The 24558-nt window shown below is 44.3% G+C and overlaps 2 protein-coding genes across 3 annotated transcripts in view; both read left to right on the forward strand.

Moving 5' to 3' along the window:
* Positions 1-260: 260 nt before the first annotated feature.
* Positions 261-24558, forward strand: part of LOC135704078 (DDB1- and CUL4-associated factor 10 homolog) — a 97610-nt gene continuing 73312 nt past the window's right edge. Inside the window, exon 1 of the mRNA XM_065225506.1 lies at positions 261-1164. Within this exon, the coding sequence (XP_065081578.1) occupies positions 980-1164 (185 nt within the window). The 5' untranslated portion in view covers positions 261-979. The remainder of the gene's footprint in view (positions 1165-24558) is intronic.
* Positions 9572-24558, forward strand: part of Det (Deterin) — a 434366-nt gene continuing 419379 nt past the window's right edge. For both annotated transcript variants that reach the window (XM_065225516.1, XM_065225515.1), the window contains exon 1: positions 9572-9588. The gene's annotated coding sequence lies outside the window, so the exon portion shown is untranslated. The remainder of the gene's footprint in view (positions 9589-24558) is intronic.

A 24558-nucleotide genomic window follows, 5' to 3' on the forward strand; every position in this document is an offset into this window, starting at 1 on the left:
TGAATTGAATTCAACAACTTGTTTTTACTGTGAATTTTAAATAATAAAAATCACAAACCGTTTTGTTTCAGTCACTATACCCTCTGCAACGCAACACATTTTTATAGTTTGTCACACGATAGCAAGGTGTGGCAACTGTAGCATCGCGAGAGGTGCGCTGGCATGTTGGTTGCTGACGGTGAAACGGAAAATAAACATACAACAACTTCTCAGAAGTCAGAATCGTTCAACTCGCGATGCGAACAGCATCGTTTCGTAGATTCATTCGCGTTTAATTTTTCAATCCAGCAGCACCTCTCCAAAACGAGCTGCCATCGGGAAAAGTGGTTTTACATTCGTTTTAAGTTAAATAAATAAAAGTTACGTTGCAGATCGCGACCATCTAGTTAAGTGCAACGTAAACAACATCGGGGAGGTCTGCTTTGACATCTGTGCCCGATCCGGGAGTTGCCCCGCTCGCGTGAAGAGTGTGATGCGATGGAAGCGAAGTGAGAGGAGCATCCAGGAAGAAAAAGTAGCTGCTGTCAAAAAATAGTCAATAAAAATTTTCATCGCTCGTTTTGTTCTGATAGTGGCTGGAGTTAATTTTTGGCATTTTCCCGGGAAATTGAAGTGATTTCGTGAAACAAATTGCCACCCTTAGTGAATGCAGGAAGTGTTTCAGGGAAAAAAGTCCCCATTTGGCTCGTGCAAAGTGCCACTAGTGGGAAACGCTCCAGTGCTTTTTTTTTCTTCTCTTCATCGCCGTCTCCTCCGGAGTGTACAGTTATAAGTAGTTGATAGACTTTCTCCCCGGTAGCTGGTGCTGTCTGCTACCGCAATCCCCTTGCCGTTGCCTGAGTGGCGTTGTGGTTTCTTCGTGTGCAAAAAATAAAAAAAGTACGAAGGAAGGGGAGGGGTATCTGCGGTTCGCGTAACAACAGTTTGCCAGTGTTACTGGCAGCAATAGGAGAAGCAAAAAATAAACAAAACGAGAGAAATGACACTGCATTCGTGGCTGCGGCGACGAGAAACTGGCTTTCCGGCGCGGTTCGGCGACACGGATTCCGTTCACCGGGCGATCTACTACTCGCTGGAACCGAAGAAAAGCTGGAACGATCCACCGAATGCATGCAACAGTTGCGAGTACGGTGGCGCGTACAATCTGGAATTCTCGCCGGATGGGTAAGTTTTTTTTTTTGGCATGAATACATAAATGTAGATAGTTGTTGCCCGATCACAAGGGATGAGAACTTGATGCGCGAGTCACGTGACCCGTAGGGTCGTAAACAACATTCAGGGTGCCCAGTGAAGCGGGAATTGGATTGATTCCGTAAAATATTGAGTTTGTTTAATTTAATGTTAACTAAAATGTAGCTCCAGAGTTTTTGATATTTTTCGTCTTGATCTGTATTTTAAAATGCTTTGTTCTTTCAAGGAACTCAAAAAATTATCTCTTTTTTTCATAATGCTTCAGTATGCCTCAAACTAGAGTCGGTGTATAATTATACACCGACTCTACCTCAAACCATTAATTCTTGGTTGGTAATATAACTTCCATGATGAAATCGGCTGCTTCATGCAGGCTGAGCAATTCTGATCATAGTATCTTGTTCTGCAAACAGAGGAACTGTGAGGGCTTATTATAAATTTCTAAACAATGATTTTCTAGTAATTTTTGCATTACATTTTATTATAATTGGCTCTAATGTTGGCCTATGGATCTAAGATTGGGCCCATCGCTAAAAATCTGCTATTTATCAATTTTATCTAGATGAACGCGTCATTGGGATGATACTAATGGATATTTTTGGTCGCTATTGAAAATTTAGTCGATTGGCCCAAATTAGGGGCATTTAGGTCGACATTACATCCATTTCTCCTATATTATTTTTGTTACGGTTCATTAGCATCCTTTTTCTAATCTTCTAGTTTACTCGATATATATCCATTGCAAGCAATATTTTGGTAATTGTTTATGTTTTGAGAGTTGGTTTACAGGTAGATTAACGTTAAGGAAACGCCACTGAAATGTACGAATAACTTTAATTTGGTAACCTAAGACTTGGACACAATCAGTAGCAAGAACTGGATACGGGACCCGCCTAAGAAAATGTGGTTGTAATTTCGGTTTTGATCAGTCGTCCGACTCTGCTTGGGAACGATTTAGGTAGCATTTTTAGGTAACTATTTAGCAGAACTTTGCTTTGCTACGAATCCACAAAAGGCATTGCATTGGAAGTGGATTCGTGTTTGGAATTACGGGTTGCTTTTTTGAGCAACTTATCGTCATAAGATTAGAAATTACTTTTTTTTTATCAGCAAATATACTGTGTTATCAATATAGTTAACTCTTTTGTTTTCTTCGGAGACACAGTTTTCGGTCAACAAGCGCGCTTTCGTTTCGGAGTGAATCCATTCTGGTAGCAATCTGCCTGTTCAGATCGGCCATTTCACGTTTTTTGTCCAGATCTCCAGTCCTCTGAAACTGGCGTCTACGCATATTTCTCAAGCGAATTAGTAATTGGGTGTGGGAATCAATAAGAACAAACTTACCCCTCACAGGAACTTGTCGAACACATGCCTCGTTAGCCACGGATATGGCCTGTTGGAGTCCTTCCAACGCCCGGTCGATGTGATCTACGGTGTCGAGCGGTGGGTTTTTTCCCGATGTTTCTGACCACCATTCGTCCGAACTGCATCCAGTTGACATGGTGGTAGTCAGGGTGGAGGGATTTCCTGCCGGAAAGATGGAAGTTGGTTCGTCCGGAAACTGCACAGTGTACAGTCCATGTTGTGCGTGGTCAAACTGTTGACATCCGTTCCGATTCCGCTGGTAGTTCCGCCAAGCTTCATGACGGGCATGACGGGCCCCCAACGATGAATCGGGAGCTAGAACGAGTGATGGCGGTCAGTTCGAGTTCGTTCTTGAATTTGCTTGCTAATCCGTTGTTGCCGAGGGCAGTGAACAACGATGAACTGGACATTTGCAGTGGGCGATTCCATCTCCACACTTAGAGCCTCGGCAACGTGTAGAATCTGATTCCTTTCTTGACGAAGACCGCAACAACACAAAAACTGTAGCTTCTCTTGACATACTTCAGCTTGAAATTTTTGATGATGCCTTGATCAAGGGGTTGAATCAAAGACGTGATCTTTGGTGGCATGTATAGAAGCATTATGTTGGGATTGCTTATGGTGGGCGGATGCGACGGAGCGTTATCAAGGTGCAGCAAAGCCTTGAAGCAGTTCAAGTTGAACATTGCATTAGGTCCTAAGTAACATTGATCGATTCTCTTCGTCGACTTTCTCTTTCGTTAATAACTTGAGCACAGAACCGTTTCTTGATGTGTTTGTCGTATTAGATGCTAGATAAAAGCTTCTTTTATCGATCTGTGTGCTAAAAAATACCTTGGAATGTCTTCACATGGCCGTGGGGATGCAAAGAGAAAGTAGACGAAGAGAATCTGTCAATGTTACTTAGGACCTAATGCAATGTTCAGCTTGAGTTGTTTATCTAGTCCTCAAATCTCTATCTCTATCTTACGCACATGAAATCGGCCAATCAGGAGCTGGTTCACGTTTGACAGAAAAGTGATTCATTTTCGCCCCCGTATTGTCACCTCTTCTCTTAGGGTCATCCAGCCTTTCTTGTTGCTACGATAATGCACAGGGAGTTTCGCTTTCTGTAAATTTTAATGACCCTTGGATTCGCGACATTGTTGATAACCAACGGCTTCATCATCCCTTTCGCGTTAAGCAAAACATGATAGATAACCCTTTTTTTGGCCTTTATACGTCGTTCCCTTTCCGGAAATACCCATATTGTGGTATTTGAGGGCTTTTCTTGAACCGATTGTTGCCATCTTGGATTCCAAAATGGCGTCTGGCATCGATTTACAGCCTCTACACGTCGTCCCCTATCAGGAAATACCCATATCGTAGAGAATTTGACAGTTTTTCTTGAATCGATGGTCGCCCTCTTGGATTCCAACATGCCGTCTGGCATTGATTTGCGGCCTCTACACGTTATTCCCTATCCGGAAATACCGATATTGTAGGCTATCTGAGAGTTTTTCTTGAACCGATGGCCGCCATCTTGGGTTCCAAAATGACGTCTGGAATCGATTTCTCTACACGTTGTTGCTTTTCCGGAAATACCCATATTGTAGGGTATTTGGTAGTTTTTCTTGAACCGATGGCCGTCATCTTGGATTCCAAAATGACGCCTGGAATCTATTTTCGGCCTCTACAGGGTGTTCAATAAGTTCGAATACAGTTTAAAAATGTGTTAAAAAATGAAAATACAAGAAATTCTTTTCTGAGTCAATTTTTATTGAAGCAATGTTTATCATGAACCTTTACGACATATTAGCTGGGAGCACCCCCCCCCCCCCACCTCCTTTGTGCTGTATGACGAGCTTGAGACGTTTCTCAAAAGAATCGCACACGGCACGTACCTGGTCCGTCGGCATCTCGTCCCAGATCTTGGAAATGAGCTTCTTAAATTGGTCCATAGTGCTCACTTGATGTTCGCTCTGCTTGGTCAGCATGTACGACCATACATAAAACTTCAGGGGATTAAGGTCCGGGGAGCTGGGAGGCCACAAAGTCTTATCGAGAAAATCAGTCAAATTCTTCCGATCCCACGCCACCTTCTCCAGAACCTCGGTCTTATAGTGCGCGGCGTTGATTTTCACGTTTTTCTCGATAAACACCAGTGGGAGCTTCCCACGCCTGGATACGCCCCCCAAACCATCACCGACGCGGCGCTCTGGAATCGCGGGATGTTAATTTGCGACGAAGGGATGCTGGCCAACGTCGGTGCCCACTGCCGATCATTTTGGACTGCAGTTCATCATCATTGTCACTGTTGAGGACAAACTCTTGTGTGATTTCGACGATTATCCTGCTACGGTTTCTTATGAATTCCGTAAAGCTGACCACCGTAGCATCATAGATGTATTGTCTAGCATGGTATGGGAGAACATCCTTGATTCAGATGGCATATGCCATTGACAGACGCGTCCCGAAAAGAACTCACCACAAAGTGTCTCACCCTCCCTGGCCGACGAGAGAGCTACGTAGGTTGAAGTCAATCAAGAGAGCACCATTGAGAAGATTTACGGTCAGTGAGCGCTCAACTTCCGCGCTGAACAGATGTATTTTTGCTACAGTTCTGTGGAAGTCGAACACAAGCTAATTACCAGTGCCAACTGTGTTTTTTTTCTCTTTCTGCGCATCGCTGAGCCGTTACGTGTCGCTGCGCGTCCAAACGACTTCGCGATGGGCCGTCGAGAAAACACCTTTCGCATAGATTTTGCGAACGTGCCGAAGAAACCAGACAATGCCAAAGTTCACAAATTCTGTGCGACCATATTGGGTCTGAAGTAAGGTGAAGTGCTACGGATTCAGAACAGCAGAACCCTCGGAGTTTCTTTCGTGAAAGTCGTCGACCTAGCGTTGGCGCAACGAATCTGTGAGGAACACGTCAACAAACACGAAATTACGGTCGACGGGAAAAAATATCCGTTGAAAATCACACTGGAGGAGGGAGCAGTGGAGGTGAGGCTCTACGCCGTCGCAAAAAACGAGTCCAGTCGACTATAGTGCGAACCAAACCAACACAAACTCAAACCAAACCGCTCCCAATGCGAACCTAACTAAAACGACCTCGAACCAAGCTTCCCGGCCTCGGTTCGAACCAATCTCGGCCAAAGCTGTTACCATGCCACCACCGAAACAAATTCCCCAACGTCAACAACAGAAGCTGTTACCACCAGTTCTGACCGAACAGAATTTCCCCATGTTAGCCCCTACCTCGGCTTCGATTCCCCCATCGGACAGCGGGTCGTTGATTCCCTATACAAGTCAACAACCCCTCGCTAGCGGCGGAGTGGATCGCAAAACTGCTAGTGGTAAGTCCGATGGCAACGAAACAGATTCGTCTGTAGGGTCATCCAGCTCCAGAAGACACCTCCGCACTCGACCACCAGGCAAGAAGCCTCGCGTGGATGACGACTGCGACGACAAGCGAGATGGGAGTAACCAACCGTCCTAATGGCTGAGTTCTCCAGTTACAACCTCGCCACCATCAACATCAACAATATTACGAACGCAACGAAGATTGACGCTCTTCGAACCTTTGTACGAACACTGGAACTGGATATCGTTTTCCTCCAGGAGGTGGAGAATGAGCAACTCTCTATCCCTGGCTTCAACGTTATCTGCAATGTGGACCAAGCAAGGCGGGGTACGGCAATCGCGCTGAAAGACCACATACAATTCTCGCATGTGGAGAAGAGTCTGGATGGTCGTCTCATCGCTTTGAGGGTGCAAAACACGACGCTCTGCAACGTATATGCACCATCGGGGACAGTTGTTCGTGCGGAAAGAGAAAGATTTTTCAACGGCACGATCGCGTACTACCTTCGGTACAACACTCAAAACGTCATCCTCGCTGGAGATTTTAACTGCGTGCTACGTCCGAGCGACTCAACGAGTTCCAATACAAGCCCGGCTCTCCAAGCGACCGTACGGCAGCTACAGCTTCACGATCTGTGGCTGAAATTGTACCCAACAACCCCCGCACCCACGTACATCACACACAATGCGGCATCTAGGCTAGACCGCATGTATGTCAGCGCTGGGCTTTGCGAGCATCTGCGGAGTGCTGCCACGCACGTATGCTTATTCACGGATCACAAAGCGCTAACAGCGCGCATTTGCCTTCCCCACCTTGGCCGCGAACAAGGACGCGGTTACTGGTGGTTATGGTTATGGTGGCTCAAGTGAAGTTTTCAGGACTTTCAACGCAGAACAACAACGACTCTACGAGCAATTACGACTCGCTAATGATGGCTATTACCAGAATCCCACCATGCTGGTGACCATCAACCGCGTAAAAGCACAAATGCTCACGTTGCAGCGGCAGTTTGCGCAAAACTTCATCCGCATCAACGAGACGTTTATAGCCGGCGAGAGCATATCCACTTTCCAGTTGGGTGATAGACGACGTAAAAAAAAAACAACCATAACAGAACTGCAGAACGAACGAGGAGAGCAAACACAAGGCTCTCTGGAGATCGAGCAATACATGTTTCGATACTTCAGGGACCTGTATGCGGCGGAAGAGACGAGGCAGGTGGGGGAAGAAATGTTCGAAACTGAGAGAGCCGTACCCGAGAACGACGAAGCTAACGCAGCTCTAATGGCAGAGATCAGCATTGACGAGTTGAAAAACTCCATCCGAACGTCGCAAAAACGTAAATCACCGGGGATTGATGGTTTGCCGGTAGAGTTCTACCTACGAACTTTCGACGTCATCGATCGAGAGCTCTACTTCGTTATTAATGAAGCTATGACAAATCAAGACCAACAATTAAAATGGCCTTTACTCCATTTTGTAAACAAACCTTGTAAGACCATTTTCTCGCGAACCGAAGTCCGCAAAGGCAAACCAACATAAAGAACAGGTAGGGGAAATTCTCCTCTACCCGATTGTGGTTTAGGTTTGCGAATGAAGGTTTCGGTTCGCGAGAAAATGGCCTTACAAGGTTTGTTTACAAAATGGAGTTAAGGCCATTTCAATTGTTGGTCTTGAAATGAGCTCCCATCTGAATTCGCGGATGGCACTATTGTGTTGGTTAAAAAGCGAGGTGGGGATGGGACAGCAAGAGCATACCGTCCGATCAGCCTGCTCAACGTTGATTTTAAAATCCTCTCCCGCGTGATGAAGGCCCGCCTGGAACGAGTACTGCGGATCCATCGAGTCCTGAGCGACTCTCAAAAATGCGCAAATACCGACCGTTCTATTTTCCAAGCTACACTACACACCAAGCTAATCGCGAGGAAGCAGAAGGGGAAGTTGATCTCGTTCGATCTTGACCACGCGTTCAGTCGGGTCTCTCATGAGTTCCTGCATCGGACCTTGCTCTCTCTGGGCTTCGACCAGGGTTTCGTCTGTTGGCTCTCTCGAGTCGCTGCTGCCTCTTCATCACGGCTGCTAGTGAATGGGTGCCTCTCAGAGCCGTTCCGTATAGAACCGTACGTCAGGGAGACCCGATGTCGATGCTGCTGTTCGTGCTCTATCTTCATCCCCTCCTCACACGGATGGAGCGTGTGTGCGCTGGTGACCTTTGCGTTGCGTATGCTGATGACATCACGGTGATTGCCACCCCAAAACACACGATAGACCGTATTTATCAGCTGTTTGGTAGCTTCGAGATCGTATCCGGGGCAAAGCTAAATCCGCTGAAAACAGTGGCGATCAATGTTGGTTTCATCAATGGAGATCCACTGACGATACCAGGGCTGCAGACAAAGGAGAATGTCAAGGTACTGGGCGTTATTTTCACCAACTCAGTGCACTGATGGTTAAACTAAACTGGGACGCTTTAGTATCGAGGATCTCGCAACTCATATGGTTGCATAACATGCGCTCCCTTTCCATGCAGCAGAAAGTGCTACTGCTGAACATCTTCATTACAGCGAAGGTGTGGTACCTCTCGTCTGTTATTCCACCGCAATGTGCTCACACGGCGAAGCTGACATCAACGATGGGGACTTTCCTTTTTCGTGGGCTACCCGCACGAGTCCCAATGCAGCAGTTGGCGCGCAGCAGAGAGCAGGGTGGATTGAAACTGCAACTGCCGGCGATCAAATGCAAAGCACTTCTAGTCAATCGTCACCTGCAGGAGATCGTTTCCCTTCCCTATTATCAGTCCCTTCTAGCCCAAAATATTCCTCCCCCCGCCGATCTTCCTTGCCTAAAACTTCTCTCACAGCAAATTCCCTTATTTCCACACCACATCCAACAAAACCCCTCCAGCGATCAAATCCATCGTTTCTACTTGGAACAAATTGAGCTACCCAGAGTGGAACGAAACCATTAAGGTATCAATTGGAAAACATCTGGATGAACATATCATCGAGAAGGCTATCGTCGAGCCCGCGTACTGATCTCTACCTGCTAGTGAACGAGAAAACGGAGCACCGTAGACTGATGAACGTCATCGGCCGTGCAAACGACCCAAACTGTCAGCACTGTGCGGTACGAATCGAGACTTTGCAACATAAGTTTTGCGAATGCCCTCGAGTTGCTGCAGCTTGGGCACACATCCAGCGAAAATTGACGACGACGCTCGGCGGCTGGCAGAGGCTGAGCTTCGACGATCTTGTACGGCCAATCTTGGGTAACATGACAACAGCGAAAAGAAATCATATTTTAAAAACGTTCATTAAGTACATCAACTTTGTCAATGTGAATATTAATAAAAGAATCGATGTAGGCGAGCTAGATTTCATTTTGACTCTAGAAGATTGATATATTTTTTAAATATCTTGAATATGTTATTTATTGCAAGACCTAAATAAACAATATTTTACAAAAAAAAAGTACCGCACGCTTCCTCTGAAACTACATTATGTGAGGCTGAATCACATGTACCATAGGATATTGCAGATCAGCTAGCTTCTTCGCCACATCAGGGAAACCACATTTATACTGTACTTCAACGACGTGCATCTGGTCATCGAAGCTCCTCGGTTATCATATGCACATGACTCTGCTCCATTGCTGACTGTCACTTTCTTCAACGTCAACTGAATGTATTCGCTAGTTGGTGCAGGTTAAACATAATGGTAGTGAACCCAGCCAAATGCTCCGCTATTACGTTCTCACGAAAACAACAACCGATATTATTTAGCTATGACTTGCTTGGCTCGGCAATCGAACGCGTGAATCAGGTGAAAGACTTGGGTGTGATCTTGGATTCGCACATTGCATATGTTGTTGATAAGGCGTTAATAACCTTAGGGTTCATTTTTAGGATAGCTAAAAACTTCACTGATATCTACTATCTAAAATCTCTCTATTGCACGCTTGTTCGATCGACGCTTGAGTATTTTTCAGCGGTTTGCAACCCAAACTACAACAACGGTGCCGAGAGAATTGAATCTGTTCAACGTCGCTTTCTTCGTTTTGCGTTGGGTGGAATGATCCGTTTCGATTACCCAGTTACGAAAGTCGTTGTCATCTTATCGACCTAGAACTTCTCCGGACTAGAAGAGACACAAGCAGAGCGCTAACCGTGGCAGATATCCTGCAAGGAAGGACAGATTGCGAGACTATCCTGAGGCAAATTAACCTGAATGTTCAACCCCGACCGCTTCGTAATAACCTTATGCTAAGACTGCCTCTACGTCGAACAAATTATGGAGCATACGGTGCGATTTGCGGACTGCAGAGAACATTCAACCGAGTTGCATCTGTTTTTGACTTTCATCTCTCCCGTGATGCGCTTCGTCGAAAGTTTTCTTCTGTTTTTCACCGGCAGGAGTAACTGACTATAAGATATATAGCACGAACTCCTGACCTGCGTGCCGCGAAAGTATCTTCTTCTTATTCATTCCTTTATTTAACGTCGGTCTTTGTTCCGCAATCTAGTGTCAATCACCGACGGACATCGATTGCCATCCATTGACGGCAATCGAATGTGCAGGAAGGCAGCTTCCACACCTGCGTAGGATATCGCACCTATTCAAACACACATGGGCCGGGACCAATGGCTTTATTTCCCTTCCGAAGGAAGACTTGACCAGAGATTTTTATGCCTCAGAAAAATCCCACCGACCTCGGCTGGATGCGAAAGTATCAGTTTGGCAGTAGCGGTACTCCTTCATCGTGCGCGGTAAACAAACAACAAATGACAGCAAGTCGACACCGTGCGCCTCGGTTAGCCTATATATGAGGCTAAAACTGACACCAATACCAATACACAGACTGACTGCATTTGGTGTGCACCTACACAACGAACTTATTGAACACCCTGTACACGTCGGCCCCTTTCCGGAAATACCCATATTGTAGCTTATGTTAGATTTTTTCTTGAACTCATGACCGCCATCTTAAATGATGGCGCCTGGCATCGATTTCCGGCCTCTATACGTCATCCCCTTTCCGAAAATACCCATATTGTATGGTATTTGACAGTTTTTCTTGAACCGATGGTCGCCATCTTGGATTTTAAAATGGCGTCCGAAATGGATTGCTGGACTATACACATAATCCCTTTTCTGGTTCGTTCTGAAAACTTTGCTGAAAACAGTAACTTCCTATATGGACAGGATCACGAAATATTCTATGTTGGTCCTAAGATCCATATATTATAGCGCCCCCGTCATAAGTAACATAAAAGCAAGGTTGCAAATACTCATTTCAGCTAAAACAATGTTTTTTTTTTTTTTTAATTATGAAATAATTAGATACTTACCTTACCAATCAGGCTAAGGCCTTGCTGTCGTCTGCTGTCCGAAGAAGTCGTCTCCACTCTACTCGATCCATGGCCACAGTTCGCCAGCCTCGTAGTCTGCGAAGGGTCCGCAGGTCACCTTCTACTTGGTCGATCCACCTTGCCCGCTGCGCGCCTCTTCTTCTTGTTCCTGTTGGGTCGCTTTCTAGAACCATTTTCACTGGGTCGTCGTGCGGCATTCTTACGACGTGCCCAGCCCACCGTAGTCGCCCAATTTTTGCGATGTGGACGATTGATGGTTCTCCCAGCAGCTGGTGCAATTCGTGGTTCATTCGCCTCCTCCACGTTCCGTAATCCATCTGCACTCCACCGTAGATGGTACGCAACACCTTCCGTTCGAAAACACCAAGGGCGCGTTGATCCTCCACGAGCATAATCCAGGTCTCGTGGCCGTAGAGGACCACCTGTCTAATCAGCGTCTTGTAGACAGTCAACTTCGTGCGGCGTCGAATTCTATTCGACCGGAGCGTCCTCCGGAGTCCAAAGTAGGCACGATTCCCTGCCATAATACGTCTTTGAATTTCTCTGCTGGTATCATTTTGGGTGGTCACCAGTGAGCCCAAATACACGAACTCATCGACCACCTCGATTTCGTCACCGTCAATCTGAACTCGGGGTGGGAGGCTAATATCGTCTTCCCTAGAACCTCTTCCTTTCATGTATTTTGTCTTTGATGCGTTGATGGCAAGTCCAATCCGTCTAGCTTCAGCCTTCAGTCTGATGTACGTTTCCGCCATCATCTCAAAGTTCCGTGCCATAATGTCAATGTCATCGGCGAAGCCAAGGAGCTGGATGGACTTCCTGAATATCGTGCCACTCGTGTCTATCCCAGCTCTTCTGATCACACCTTCTAACGCGATGTTGAACAGCAGACACGAAAGTCCATCACCCTGCCGTAACCCCCTTCGAGATTCAAAGGGACTCGAGAGTGTCCCCGATACTCGAACAACGCACATCACTCGATCCATCGTCGCCTTGACCAATCGCGTCAGTTTATCCGGAAGTCCGTACTCGTGCATAATCTGCCATTACTTACATATTACTTTGCGTGAACTATTTAGCTTCTCGTAGAACTTCCGTGTGTTGTCCGGTCTGTTCCGCGCTTGCCTGTATCGCTCCACATTCAATCTCGTGTGGTGTTGCAGCATTCTCGCCCGTGCTGCATTCTTCTCCTCTACTAACAGTTTGCATTCGCCGTCAAACCAGTCATTTCACCTAAATAGTGCCGCTGCAGCAGTACTACCTATGGCTGAACGGATGTCCCTCCAGCCATCTTCAAGAGAAGCTGCGCCAAGCTGCTCTTCCGTGGGTAGTGCAACTTCCAGCTGCTGCGCGTAGTCCTGGGCAACTCCGGCGTCCCGTAGTTGCTCAATGTTGGGTCGCGGCGTTCGACTTCGACGTGTGTTATGCACCGTCGAAAGTTTTGAGCGCATGCATACTGCAACTAGGTAGTGGTCCGAATCTATGTTCGCACTGCGGTACGTGCGGACGTTGATAATGTCGGAGAAGAATTTCCCGTCGATTAGAACGTGATCGATTTGGTTTTCTGTGTGTTGGTCAGGTGATCTCCAGGTGGCTTTGTGGATATCCTTGCGGGGGAAAAAGGTACTTCGAACTACTATACCCCGAGAGGCTGCAAAGTTCACGCATCGTTGGCCGTTGTCGTTCGATACGGCATGCAGGCTGTTTGGCCCGATTGCCGGTCTATACATTGTCTCCCGTCCTACCTGAGCGTTCATGTCGCCGATGACGATTTTGACGTCCCGTTGCGAACAGCCGTCGTACACCTGCTCCAGCTGCGCATAGAACGCTTCTTTCTCGTCGTCGGGTCTCCCTTCGTGTGGGCAGTTCCCGTTGATGATGCTGTAGTTGAAGAAACGGCCCTTAATCCTCAACTTGCACATCCTCGCGTTGATCGGCTGCCAACCGATCACGCGTTGGCGCATCTTACCCAGCACTACAAAGCCGGTTCCCAGCTCGTAGAAAGTAGCCGCTCGATGCCCGCTTTTCCATACCTTTTGTCCCGTCCAGCAAAGTTCCTGCAGTGCTACGACTTCCAAGTTGCGTGGTTGAAGTTCGTCATAGATTAACCTATCGCAGCCCGGGAAGCCGAGCGATTTGAAGATCCATGTTGCGAATTTCCAACCGTAGTCCTTATTTCGTCGCGTAGGTCTGTGCCGATTGTTCCGATCCGTATTTCTTTCTTCGGTATTTGCAACTTTGTTTTTTTCCAGGGCTGCTTGTTGGGCCTGCCCCAACCCACTGTCTCGCCGGGGGACCATCGTGCACAGCTCTGTTTAGAGTCCCACGCTGGCACTAGGACGGTGATCAGTCGCTCCTAACATGGAGAACAGACGCCGTTTTGAGCCGCACCTCCATGGTGAACAGACGCTCGGGTTTGGTGAAGTATTTCCTCTATCACCGTACTATGGTTACCGCGTCGCACCTCTTCACTTTGCTATTGCCGGACTGGCAACATTGCCCAGGCTACGCCACCCAGCTGTGTCCATGTTTCCGCTGGTAGTCTTTTGTTATCATATGGTTCGAGGAGGCGTAAAGTAGGAACTTGTGAGGACCAGGGCTAGGTATTCCGCTCCTTTCAGGTTGTCAACTCACCATTTTGTAGAAATAATTAGATGCTATGATCATATTTTGAATTGGTAAGATACATGAAGAGGTTGCAAAGAATGTGTTTGACATATTAAACCTGTTTATTTCACTTCATGAGAGTCAACATCAGCGATTTTTCACACACTCACTCACTCACTCAGCGATCATTAAATCGCTGATTGTGACTCATAGAAAGCAAAATTTACAGGTTTTATGTTTCAAACGCATACTTTATAACCTCTTCTTGTAAGTTACAAGTAAAACATGTCATCATACCAGCTTTTGGTTTTATTATTTATCTGAAATGAGTATTTGGAACCTTGCATAAAAGTAAAGTGCCTCTAGCGGTGTAGTTCCTAATTAAACCTGAATCCAATGACACGGGCTTGTTGGTCTATCCCAGTACAACAACTTTATAGAAGACCTTATAGCTTTATGTATCCTTATTCGCGGTTCCTTATTCACGCCCCTGTTACCAGCGTTGCCAGATTATTTTAATGCTTATCGGTATCGAAGGTATTAAAAAATCGGTATTTATCGGTATTTACTATTTAATTAATTTTATATTTTTGCCGTTTTTGAAAGCGAAAATTTTAACGACTTCAGGGGAATTTCTTTATTTAATGGCTTTCTCAGTCTTAAAACACTCTTTAATTTTTAATTTTAATTTTTAAAAATATCGTTGTCCTCAAGTGGTGATCAAAATTGTGACCAAGTAGTTTTTTTTTCAATTAAATATCATTAAATGAAATCAAAATATGGAAAATCAGTCACAACAACGACTAAACTATTGACAATAACGACAAACAATATTTTCCCTTGAAAAAAGCCACAACCCATGGCCGAAATGTCGGGCAGATTACATCGTAGTCGTTGCAGTGTTTTAAGACTAAGAAAGCCGTTAAGTAAAGCAAAATTTTAGCTTTTGAACTATGATCGGAACATTCCGGAAGAATGTTTGAATTAGCTTCTGAACGAAGCTGAAAAAAATTTTTTCCAGTGAATGACGAAAGAAGCTCTTCTGGATGAATTTCGAGGAAAGTTCTAAGAAAAGTTGGAAAAACATCCGGGAAACTTCCAAGACACGAACTATCGGAAAAAAAATCGGATGTCACATCCAAAGGTAGCCAGAAAATGTTGGAAATCGGAAGTAAATTTCCAGAAGTAACCATTTCCAGGGAAAGCCAGAAGAAGCTCGGAAAAAACTTCCAATAGAAGTCGAACAAAAAAACCTTTGGCTTATGGTCAAACTTCCAGAAGACGAAAGAAATTTCCTAAGGTAGATTGGAAGAAACATCTCAAGAAAGTCGGAAGCCAGAGCGCTTACGGAACAGTCGAAAGAAACAAGGACATACATAATTCTGGAAGAAAGAGATTCCTGGGGGATGTTCTAATGATCTAGAAAATTTTCCTGATATTCATAAAGCATCCCTGAAGATTCCGCAATTCCCCTGAAGTTTTCGGAACATTCCTGAAATGCACTTAGGAATATTCCATAATTCCTCAAAATTCCGTAAAAGTTCTTGTACTTTCCTCAAATTAGGGGCTGGGACCACATTGCGCATATCTCAAAACGAACCACTTTTTGTACAAACGCTTGTATGAACAAGTTTTTCGTTTCGAGTTCTCTGTTCATCCTCGAAGCGCTCGGAACTTCCCTGATTATAATAAGACTACCGGAATATCTCTAATCATCTTTGAAGGTCTCTGGACTTTCTTGAAGATTGCGAAATCTCTTAAGTGGTCTCACAATTTTCTTGAATTTATCGTAACATCAGCATTGAAGATCTCTGATCTTCCCGATTTATTTTTTATTTTTAAAAGTCAGAATTGATCATCCAATGCAAGTTGTTCCGAAATAATTTTGTATCTTTCACATGTTATAACTCCGCAAGAAGCAATTGTTTCTTAACAAAATAAAATTCTTTTCATCATACTGACTATCCAAATATAGCATCCGATGGAAGTTGTTTCCATTTGCGCATGCTGACCAGCGCAAATTCGCGATATCCCGCATGGCTGAGCAGATTTCTTCACCGGGCAAAGAAAGAATCACAAAAACAATGACGAAGAGAACGAGTTCGGCAACGCCAGGATTATACGTCCGAAAAGCTGCACCATCATCATGATGATATCGAGTCCGACTGTCGAAGAAAAATGGCATGCAGGTTTCTTTCTTCACCGTCGTCGCCGTCGCCACACGTGTGTGCTGGATCCGATTGGATATAATGGAATGAATGCAACCAAGCCGATGGATAAATTCTGGCGGCCGCAAACTTGAACTTGAGAGCGATCATTTCTTCCGAAGGCGAACCGACAACCAACTGAACACAGTGGTGCCATTTTTGACCAGTATAGTACCTAGGTCTCTTTTCCCATGGCTAGTCGCGCCCACTGTGCGGTAATTACACACTGTATCAAGACATTAAACTACCCCCCAAAGGGTCATAAACAAAGTGGTATGTTGTGTGTGTGGTGCGCAAATAAGCCAGCCAGTTGCAACGACACCGAGTCAAACCGAGCAGAACGCCTTCCATCGATTCAGTCGCGCAAAATATAAAAAAAACAAGAATTTTACACGCGCCACCACCAACCAGTGCAGGTGACTCATTAATCGACGAAAGGATCTTTGGAAGCCCGTGTGTATCAGTTAGGGGTTCCATTACCGGATGGTTTTTTTTTTATAAAACCGGTAATTCGGTAATGAAATCGTGTTACCGGTAAATTACCGGTTTTCTAAGTTTAAGCTTTTACCGCGCAGAAGGTGTTCCACTGTCTTGAAATCCCAAAAAAAGTGTATTCTTAAGCTTCAAATAGCTCTTATCTTGCAGGCGGCGATCAAGTTATTCCTTTATCGTTAAAGTATCCGTTTCATCGAGGTGTGATGAATTTTCTATCGATAGTTTCTGATCAATGATTGTGTACAGAAGCATATTTTGCAGACTTATTACCGAAAATACCGGTTATTTAAGCTCGGTACAACCGGTATTTCGGTAAAGGATTTTGGGCCGGTAATGAAATCCCTAGTATCAGCATGCATTAGATGCGGTGACAAGATCAAATGGCTTGTTTGGACGGCTGCGCATACTTAGAAGTTTATCTTCAACTTGAACTTCAGCTCTCTCACGAACGTCGACCGCATTCACTCGAAATTGGTTTCAAGATCGACCGGTATCGACCACAACCAGCACCAGCGACCACCTACCACCGATGGGTACCTACCTACATGAGTGAGTAAGCATATCGGATCGGAGCGTGTGGTGTGGTTGATGAGATGAAATACAGCGCTTACTGGAAGTGAAGTTTTAGAATCAATCTAACCGCCGCGTCGCACCATGTCGATCGCAGTTTGTCAGGAAAGGTGTGTAGCTCGTAGTCTGCAATGAAAATACGACTCTGCTACATGCAATGTCTAGGCGGTGGGTTGAAGGTCCCCTCACATGAAGTTAGAGAAGGGGAATATGCGTTTAAGTCAATCAGACAACATTTTGCACTTTGAGGCAATTCTGAATAAAAGATTTATTGGCCTGGATGCATAGTATTTCAATTTCAAACTGGAAAATAAGAACCTGCATAAAATTTTACAAGTATGTAGATTAAGGTTAAGGACCATCCACAACTGATGCAGCATACTTTTGACCAATTTAGAGCCCCTTCCCCTCGTAGCGTATTTTGCAATACCTAATACCTAATAATCTAGGTGCTCCAGGTGATATATATCTGCGTGTTTTTACATTGCTCCTGCTTCGACTACTCAGTATTTTAAACATGCAAACAACCTGCATGTCAGTATAACAATATACATCTTAATGAGCATGAGCATGATTGACCGCCCGAGGATGCAACTCCGTTGCTGCCAGATCAGCTGTAATTACACAGATAACCAATTGACGTTGCCTGGGACAAGCAATCATCCTCAATGTGTAACTGCTAGTGATCTCAAATATGGCAATACAAGCGCCGGCCACGTCCAAATGCTGGTCAAGAAAGGAATGGGTAGGTTGACATAATATCCGCTTCAATGAAAGACGAGGAACACCTCTGTACTTCCACGATAAATCGCTGAGTTGATGAACGTCTTGGTAAATGCTGAATTGATGTCCTAACGATTCAATAGCGCGAAGGAGCTTGGGTTTGAACTCACGGTCTTCTGCTTAGTAAGCAAAATCGGTCGCCACTAGGCCACCGAGCTCCTTATATCACTATATGATGTCTTTATATCTTATATGATAGAGCTATTCCACAAATGGTTTGGATGATACCCTGAATACGTCGTTAAGCAAATTAACCAGTCGAATTTCATAAAGGTGCTCTTCACTAGGATTTGTTATGGATATTTGATCAACACATCTTTCCTAAAACAAGAATTTTATCTCTTTTACGTACTCGTTCTTCTAATTATTCTATCATTACGCTTTATCTCAAAAAACGATTTACACTATTCTTCTATACAGGGTGGCCAGCGAGCCGGGAATACCGGGAATTTATAAAGTAACCGGGAAAACCAGGGAATTCAATGAGAGAACCGGGAAAAATAAATTAACCATACCATAGGAACACATTTTTACATCAGAAGTTCTAAATAAATTATTAAAACAGAGTGATTATTTGCCAAATGAATATTTTGCTCTATTCACTGCATAAGTTTCTTCAGTTTCCCGTCTTATGGTTTTTAGAATTAAATCACTCAGCAATATTTCAAATTGAGTTTTGTTTCAATTTAAGATGTAAAGTGCATGGGCCTTAAAAGAAAACATTGAAGATGCTGGACTTTTGAAAAAAATATTTGTAAAAACCGAAACTGAACTATTCTTTCGTTATTCAAAATTCTCATGATATGAATTCCAGAATGAACTTGGAATTCTGCTCTGAATTATCATCGAATTCTTCTGAAATGAACCAGAAAACATTCCGCGTTATGAATGTTGTTGGAGCTCTGTGATGCATCTTTCGCACTAGAATTCCTAGACCGGACCGGGAATCGAACCCACCCCCTCCAGCATGGTCTTGCTTTGTAGCTGCGCCTTTAACAACTGAGCTAAGGGAGCCCCCCCCCCTCTTAGAACTCTGTGTCTTGTTGAATTCTCATCATAATTCTCTTGGAATTCTTCTTAAAAATCATTTGTCATTTCTTTTGAAATCTTCAAAAATTTCCTAAAGGGTGATACGGTCAAAATTTGGTCAATATCAACTTGACGTATTTCTTTCAATTTTGCATTTAAAAAACCTGAACACCCCTCATTTTGAAGGTGTGTGTGTGTAGATTTTTGCTCCTATTTTGATTTTGGAATTCACTCTTCAGTTGTCAAAATGCCGTCCAAGCAAGAAGAGCAGCGTATCAAAATTTTGCTCGCGCATCGCGAAAATCCGAGCTACTCGCACGCAAAGTTGGCAAAATCGCTAAAAGTTGCCAAATCAACCGTTACAAATGTAATTAAAGTGTTTGGGGAACGTTTGTCGACAGCCAGGAAGTCTGGATCGGGGGGAAATAGAAAACCGGAAGCCGCTGAGACGACAAAGAGAGTTGCCGGTAGTTTCAAGCGAAACCCTAACCTCTCTCTCCGAGATGCCGCAAATAAGCTGGGTGTATCGTCTACAACCGTGCATCGAGCCAAAAAACGAGCCGGACTATCGACTTACAAGAAGGTAGTGACTCCAAATCGCGATGATAAACAAAATACGACGGCCAAAGCGCGATCCCGGAGGCTGTACACGACGATGCTGACGAAGTTTGACTGCGTGGTAATGGACGACGAAACCTACGTCAAAGCCGACTACAAGCAGCTTCCGGGACAGGAGTTTTATACGGCAAAAGGAAGGGGAAAGGTAGCAGATGTTTTCAAGCACATGAAACTGTCAAAGTTCGCAAAGAAATATCTGGTTTGGCAAGCCATCTGTACCTGTGGCTTGAAAAGCAGCATTTTCATAGCTTCCGGGACTGTCAACCAAGAAATTTACGTGAAAGAGTGTTTGAATAAACGTCTGCTGCCTTTCCTGAAGAAACACGGTTGTTCCGTACTGTTTTGGCCGGATTTGGCATCTTGCCATTACGGTAAAAAGGCCATGGAGTGGTACGCCGCCAACAACGTGCAGGTGGTTCCCAAGGACAAGAACCCTCCCAACACGCCAGAGCTCCGCCCAATTGAGAAATACTGGGCTATTGTCAAGCGGAACCTAAAGAAGACCAAAAAAACTGCTAAGGGCGAGCAGCAGTTCAAGGCAAACTGGCTTTCTGCGGCGAAGAAGGTGGACAAGGTGGCTGTATAAAATCTGATGGCAGGGGTCAAGCGTAAGGCCCGGCAATTCGGATTTGGAAAAGCGGAAGCCTAACTGAATATTTTTCCTGAATTTCATACTAATTGAACTTGAAAAAGAAATTTAATTTGATTTTTTAAATAAACGATTTCACCGATTTACACGCGTTTTCCCTTGACCAAATTTTGACCGTATCACCCTTTATATATATATAAAAAAAAATGATTTTTTGTCTTTCTGTCTGTCTGACTGACCCTTATAGACTCGAAAACTACTGAACCGATCGGCGTGAAAATTTGTATGCAGAGGTTTTTTGGGGCCGGGAAAGGTTCTTATGATGGTTTGAGACCCCTTCCCCTTTTTTAAGGGGGGCTCCCATACAACTGGAACAGAAATTTCTGCATAACTCGAGAACTAATCAAGCAAATGGCACACAATTTGGCATGTGGAGGTATAAGGAGATGGTAATAGGGGGTAGCCTCTTATATAAGAGAGGGGAGGGGGCTACTTAAAATAAAGTATGCTTTTTTACGTAGGACTACGTCTGTGATTTGTATGCGGGGGCACACTTTGAGAAAACCAAAAATGGAACATGTAACAAAATTATGAAAGATTTTGAACATTAATAACTCAGCTGCCCCTGGACCAATTTCAATAATTTTATCATCAATCGATCAGAAATATTTCTACGCAGCAATCTGTACGTTGTCCAATGTACAAATAAAAAGTGATAATTTTGTATAACTGTTTTCATGAAATAAACGTTCTTCCCAAACCCAGCCGTCATAATCGAGCACCACTTGGTTGCACATCATTCTACTTTAACCTGAAAAGATATAAAAGAGCGCTGCTGTCTAGTCTCAACTCATTTTCGCTTCGGACGGCGTGGTGAACAGGCAGCAGAAGCATCAATACCAGCAGTCCACTCTTCTACCCAACAAGCATCAATGACTAGTCGTGGCAAAGGAGGAAAAGGTCTTGGTAAAGGAGGCGCCAAGCGTCATCGCAAGGTTCTTCGTGATAACCGCCATCCGTCGTCTGGCTCGCCGTGGCGGTTTCAAACCTATCTCCGGTCTGATCTACGAGGTGTGCTGAAGGTGTTCCTGGAAAATGTGATCTGTGATGCTGTCACCTACTCTGAACACGCCAAGCGTAAGTGGCCATGGATCTCGTCTACGCTTTGAAGCGACAGACGCACTCTGTACGGTTTCGGAGGTTAAATCATTACCAACTTTGGCAACAAAACTACCCTTTTTAGGGCCAACAAGCACTAGCGGTCCTAAGTCAAGTTTCCGTTCGTGCCCCTGACCCTTCTACTTTTTTTTGAATCGGCGCATAAACTCAAGCTAATATTGAATCGCGAGCAAGGGTCATTTAGACCGACATTGCATCCATTTCCCCTATATAATTTTGAAATCCAGAAATAAGAACGGAATTAAAAAAAAGGACAATAGGAAATTTGAGGCTTCTGGATCAGGAAAGAACATTAGCTCGATCTTTTCCGATATGACCGCCGAGCAGAAAAGTTCACATTTTACCAAGTGAATATTGCAGATAAAACCATAGTTAATTGGATTAACGAAATGCTTAGCAAAAGAGAAATCTCAGCAAACCTTGGAAGCTCATCCATAACAGTGAGAGCTGTAAAATGGTGTCCTCAAGGAGGTGTTCTTTCACCTCTAATGTGGTCTTTAATAGTTGATGACCATCTCAAAAACTTAGAAACACAGGGCTTCGAGGCTATTGGCTTTGCAGATGATACAGTCATATTAGTGCGTGGAAAATATGACTATGTCATTTCAAGTAGAATGCGAATTGCTTTAAATTATGTTTCATCGTGGTGCACTAGCGAAGGATTGAATATTAATCCATCTAAAATAACTGTTGTACCATTCACACGAAGCCGACACACTAGCTAGGCTTGGATCATCTCAACAATTTGGAGTTTCTGCTTGCTCTCTTAGCATGGAGTTCAAGAAATGGAGACCTCATTGCTAGGCATCCGGAACGGTTTACTAAACCGAGCATTTCAATGACTAACACTGTCCATGTAAATATCACTTGAAGCTAATAGGAAAACTTCAAGAGGACATGTGTCGATTATGTGGCATAGAAAAAGAAGACTCTGAACACCTGCTAATCTTCAATAAGAGGTGTATTGTTCTGGATAAGGGGCTGACAGAACCCTTTGATATTTGGAATTCAGTTCCCAGCCAAGTAGTGCAATTCATTCGAAATGTAGTACTTGACTGGGAAAATGCTTTCGGTCAGTCTATGTCGGTCGCTTCATAAAGTGGTGATACGACATGCTGATAAAGCAATATTAAAACGGGGAATATATCACAATAGATCTAAGTACTGGTCGCAGTAATCGAAATACCCAACACGGAAAAAAAGCTAAGAAATGAAAAATCGTGAGTCGTGGATAGCTTAAATAGTCTTTAAAGTAAGTGCGTTGGTGATTTTAAAGCAATTGTGAAAGTTTCACAATCAATTTTCAATAGGGAAGATAACGTGAGTCCAGATAATAAAATTGATAAGAAATAAAACATTACAGTTGAAACAACGTGAGGTAATTGCTGGAAATCTGTTTATTTCGTGTGTGGGGTACTAATGTCAATTCGTCCACAGTCACCACACGTGCATCATTGGGGTTTTGGCGAGTGCTTTTCGTGGAGATTGTGCGGGCTAGAACGTTCTTCTAGCTACGGCTTCAACATCACCCAAAAGCTATCCGCGTGCTATCGGGGCGATCCCCTGGGACTATTTATTATTTGCCACCACTAAGAATAGTTGCAGAGTGCGTGGTCATCAAAGAAGGAAGTTTGGCCTCGCGAGCACTGCTAAAGCGAATAACCCAGACTCAAGTCCCTGGTAAACAAATACCAGTCCCGATTAGAGCCCGGCATTCCAGTGCACATCTTCAATATCCCAGGTCACCCTGTTGTACGGAGCGGTGGATTACTACAATCGGCGTTCCGTCGGTGTATCCGTTCCGCACATCTGCGCCCTCCCTCACGTCCCTTCATCCGTATCAGGTACTGTCCAGGGTATCTGCCTTGGTCACAGTCACTTATATTCAAGTGCCGTGGACCCCCGGTAATCTGACCGTTCTAAATCTGAACACTTTTTCGTTTGAACCCCGCTAATCTGCACTGTTACGAATGTAGAATTTGTTCTTCGCTGACCGTTGTTTACAGCAGAGATAGTAGTACCTGGACGGGAACGTGGAGCGTTTCCAACCTGTCGCTTAAAACGAGATTGTAGGATCGCCTTTGCGAGTCTTACATTCTCAAAAATTGGATTTGTGGTTTTCACCACAATCAGACCATTTAAATTGCTTAGGATCTTCCTTGACAGGACAGTCGTCCTTTGCGTGAGAGGAATCACCACAATTCATGCATTTAGCTGGAATGTAGCAATTTTTGGTTCCGTGACCGCATCCCTGGCACTTACAGCACTGGGTGAGGTTTTGGAAATATCCTCCAGTGTTTCCACTTCACTCGGACATGGAGCATAAGGCTAGCTTTTTCTAAAGCCTTAAGGTTAGTTCACTAGACTTGAAGTGAACTAAATAAAAATCATTAAAAATCCCGTTGCACGAATCGCCAGGACGGGTTTTAATTTTCATTTTGATTACTTGGAGTGGATTCTAAGGATTTGTGCTGCTTCTCAGTAAGATGCTAGAGAAGACGTTTGTATCCGTCCAAGGATTCAGCCAATACACGGCATTAACCGCGAATTTGAAGTGAAAATTTGAATTTAACGAAGTTCAAAAGTTCCGTGTGAAGATCATGGAAATTTGAAGTGGTTATCACAATAGGGGGGACCTTTTCCTTCTCGGCATTAAGTCGGCAAAGTTTAGTGGAATGTTGCCAGGATGATGGATCATTCTCATCATCCGTGAGCATATCAAATTGATTGCTCAAAAAAATTACATCAGAAGGGGGATCAAGAGATTGGCCTTTTCTTTTGCGTTTTGGCACCATGGCGCTAATAAAAACGTTTCTCCAAATCGACTTCCAAGCAGATCGAATCCAAAGGATTGAAGAGGAATTTTCCAAATCAATATCCAAACAGGATTTCCTCGGGTAGGGTCCAAACAAGGATCGAAAAGAAATAAGAGTCGAACCAGGTAGAACATATACAGGCAATAATGAGCAGTGAAAAGTGTTGTTTAAATTTGTTGGAGCTTTAGGTAGCAGTAACACTTCCTTTAGAAAAAAAGCAAATGGATCCGCACTGCAAGAGAGCACGATGCGGACTGACCAAAGGCAGTATTTCACTTTTAGCCACTATCACAAAAAACGTGGTTTGTACCTGTAAGTTACAGGAATAGTATGTGAAGTATGTGGTTGACTCTTAAAACCTCTTAATTTCGCTGTTAGCGAGTCACAATCAG

The sequence above is a fragment of the Ochlerotatus camptorhynchus genome, unplaced genomic scaffold (assembly GCF_037179485.1).
Source record: "Ochlerotatus camptorhynchus isolate MF236.1 unplaced genomic scaffold, CSIRO-AGI_Acam_v1.1 ptg000230l, whole genome shotgun sequence".
NCBI classification, from domain to species: domain Eukaryota; kingdom Metazoa; phylum Arthropoda; class Insecta; order Diptera; family Culicidae; genus Ochlerotatus; species Ochlerotatus camptorhynchus.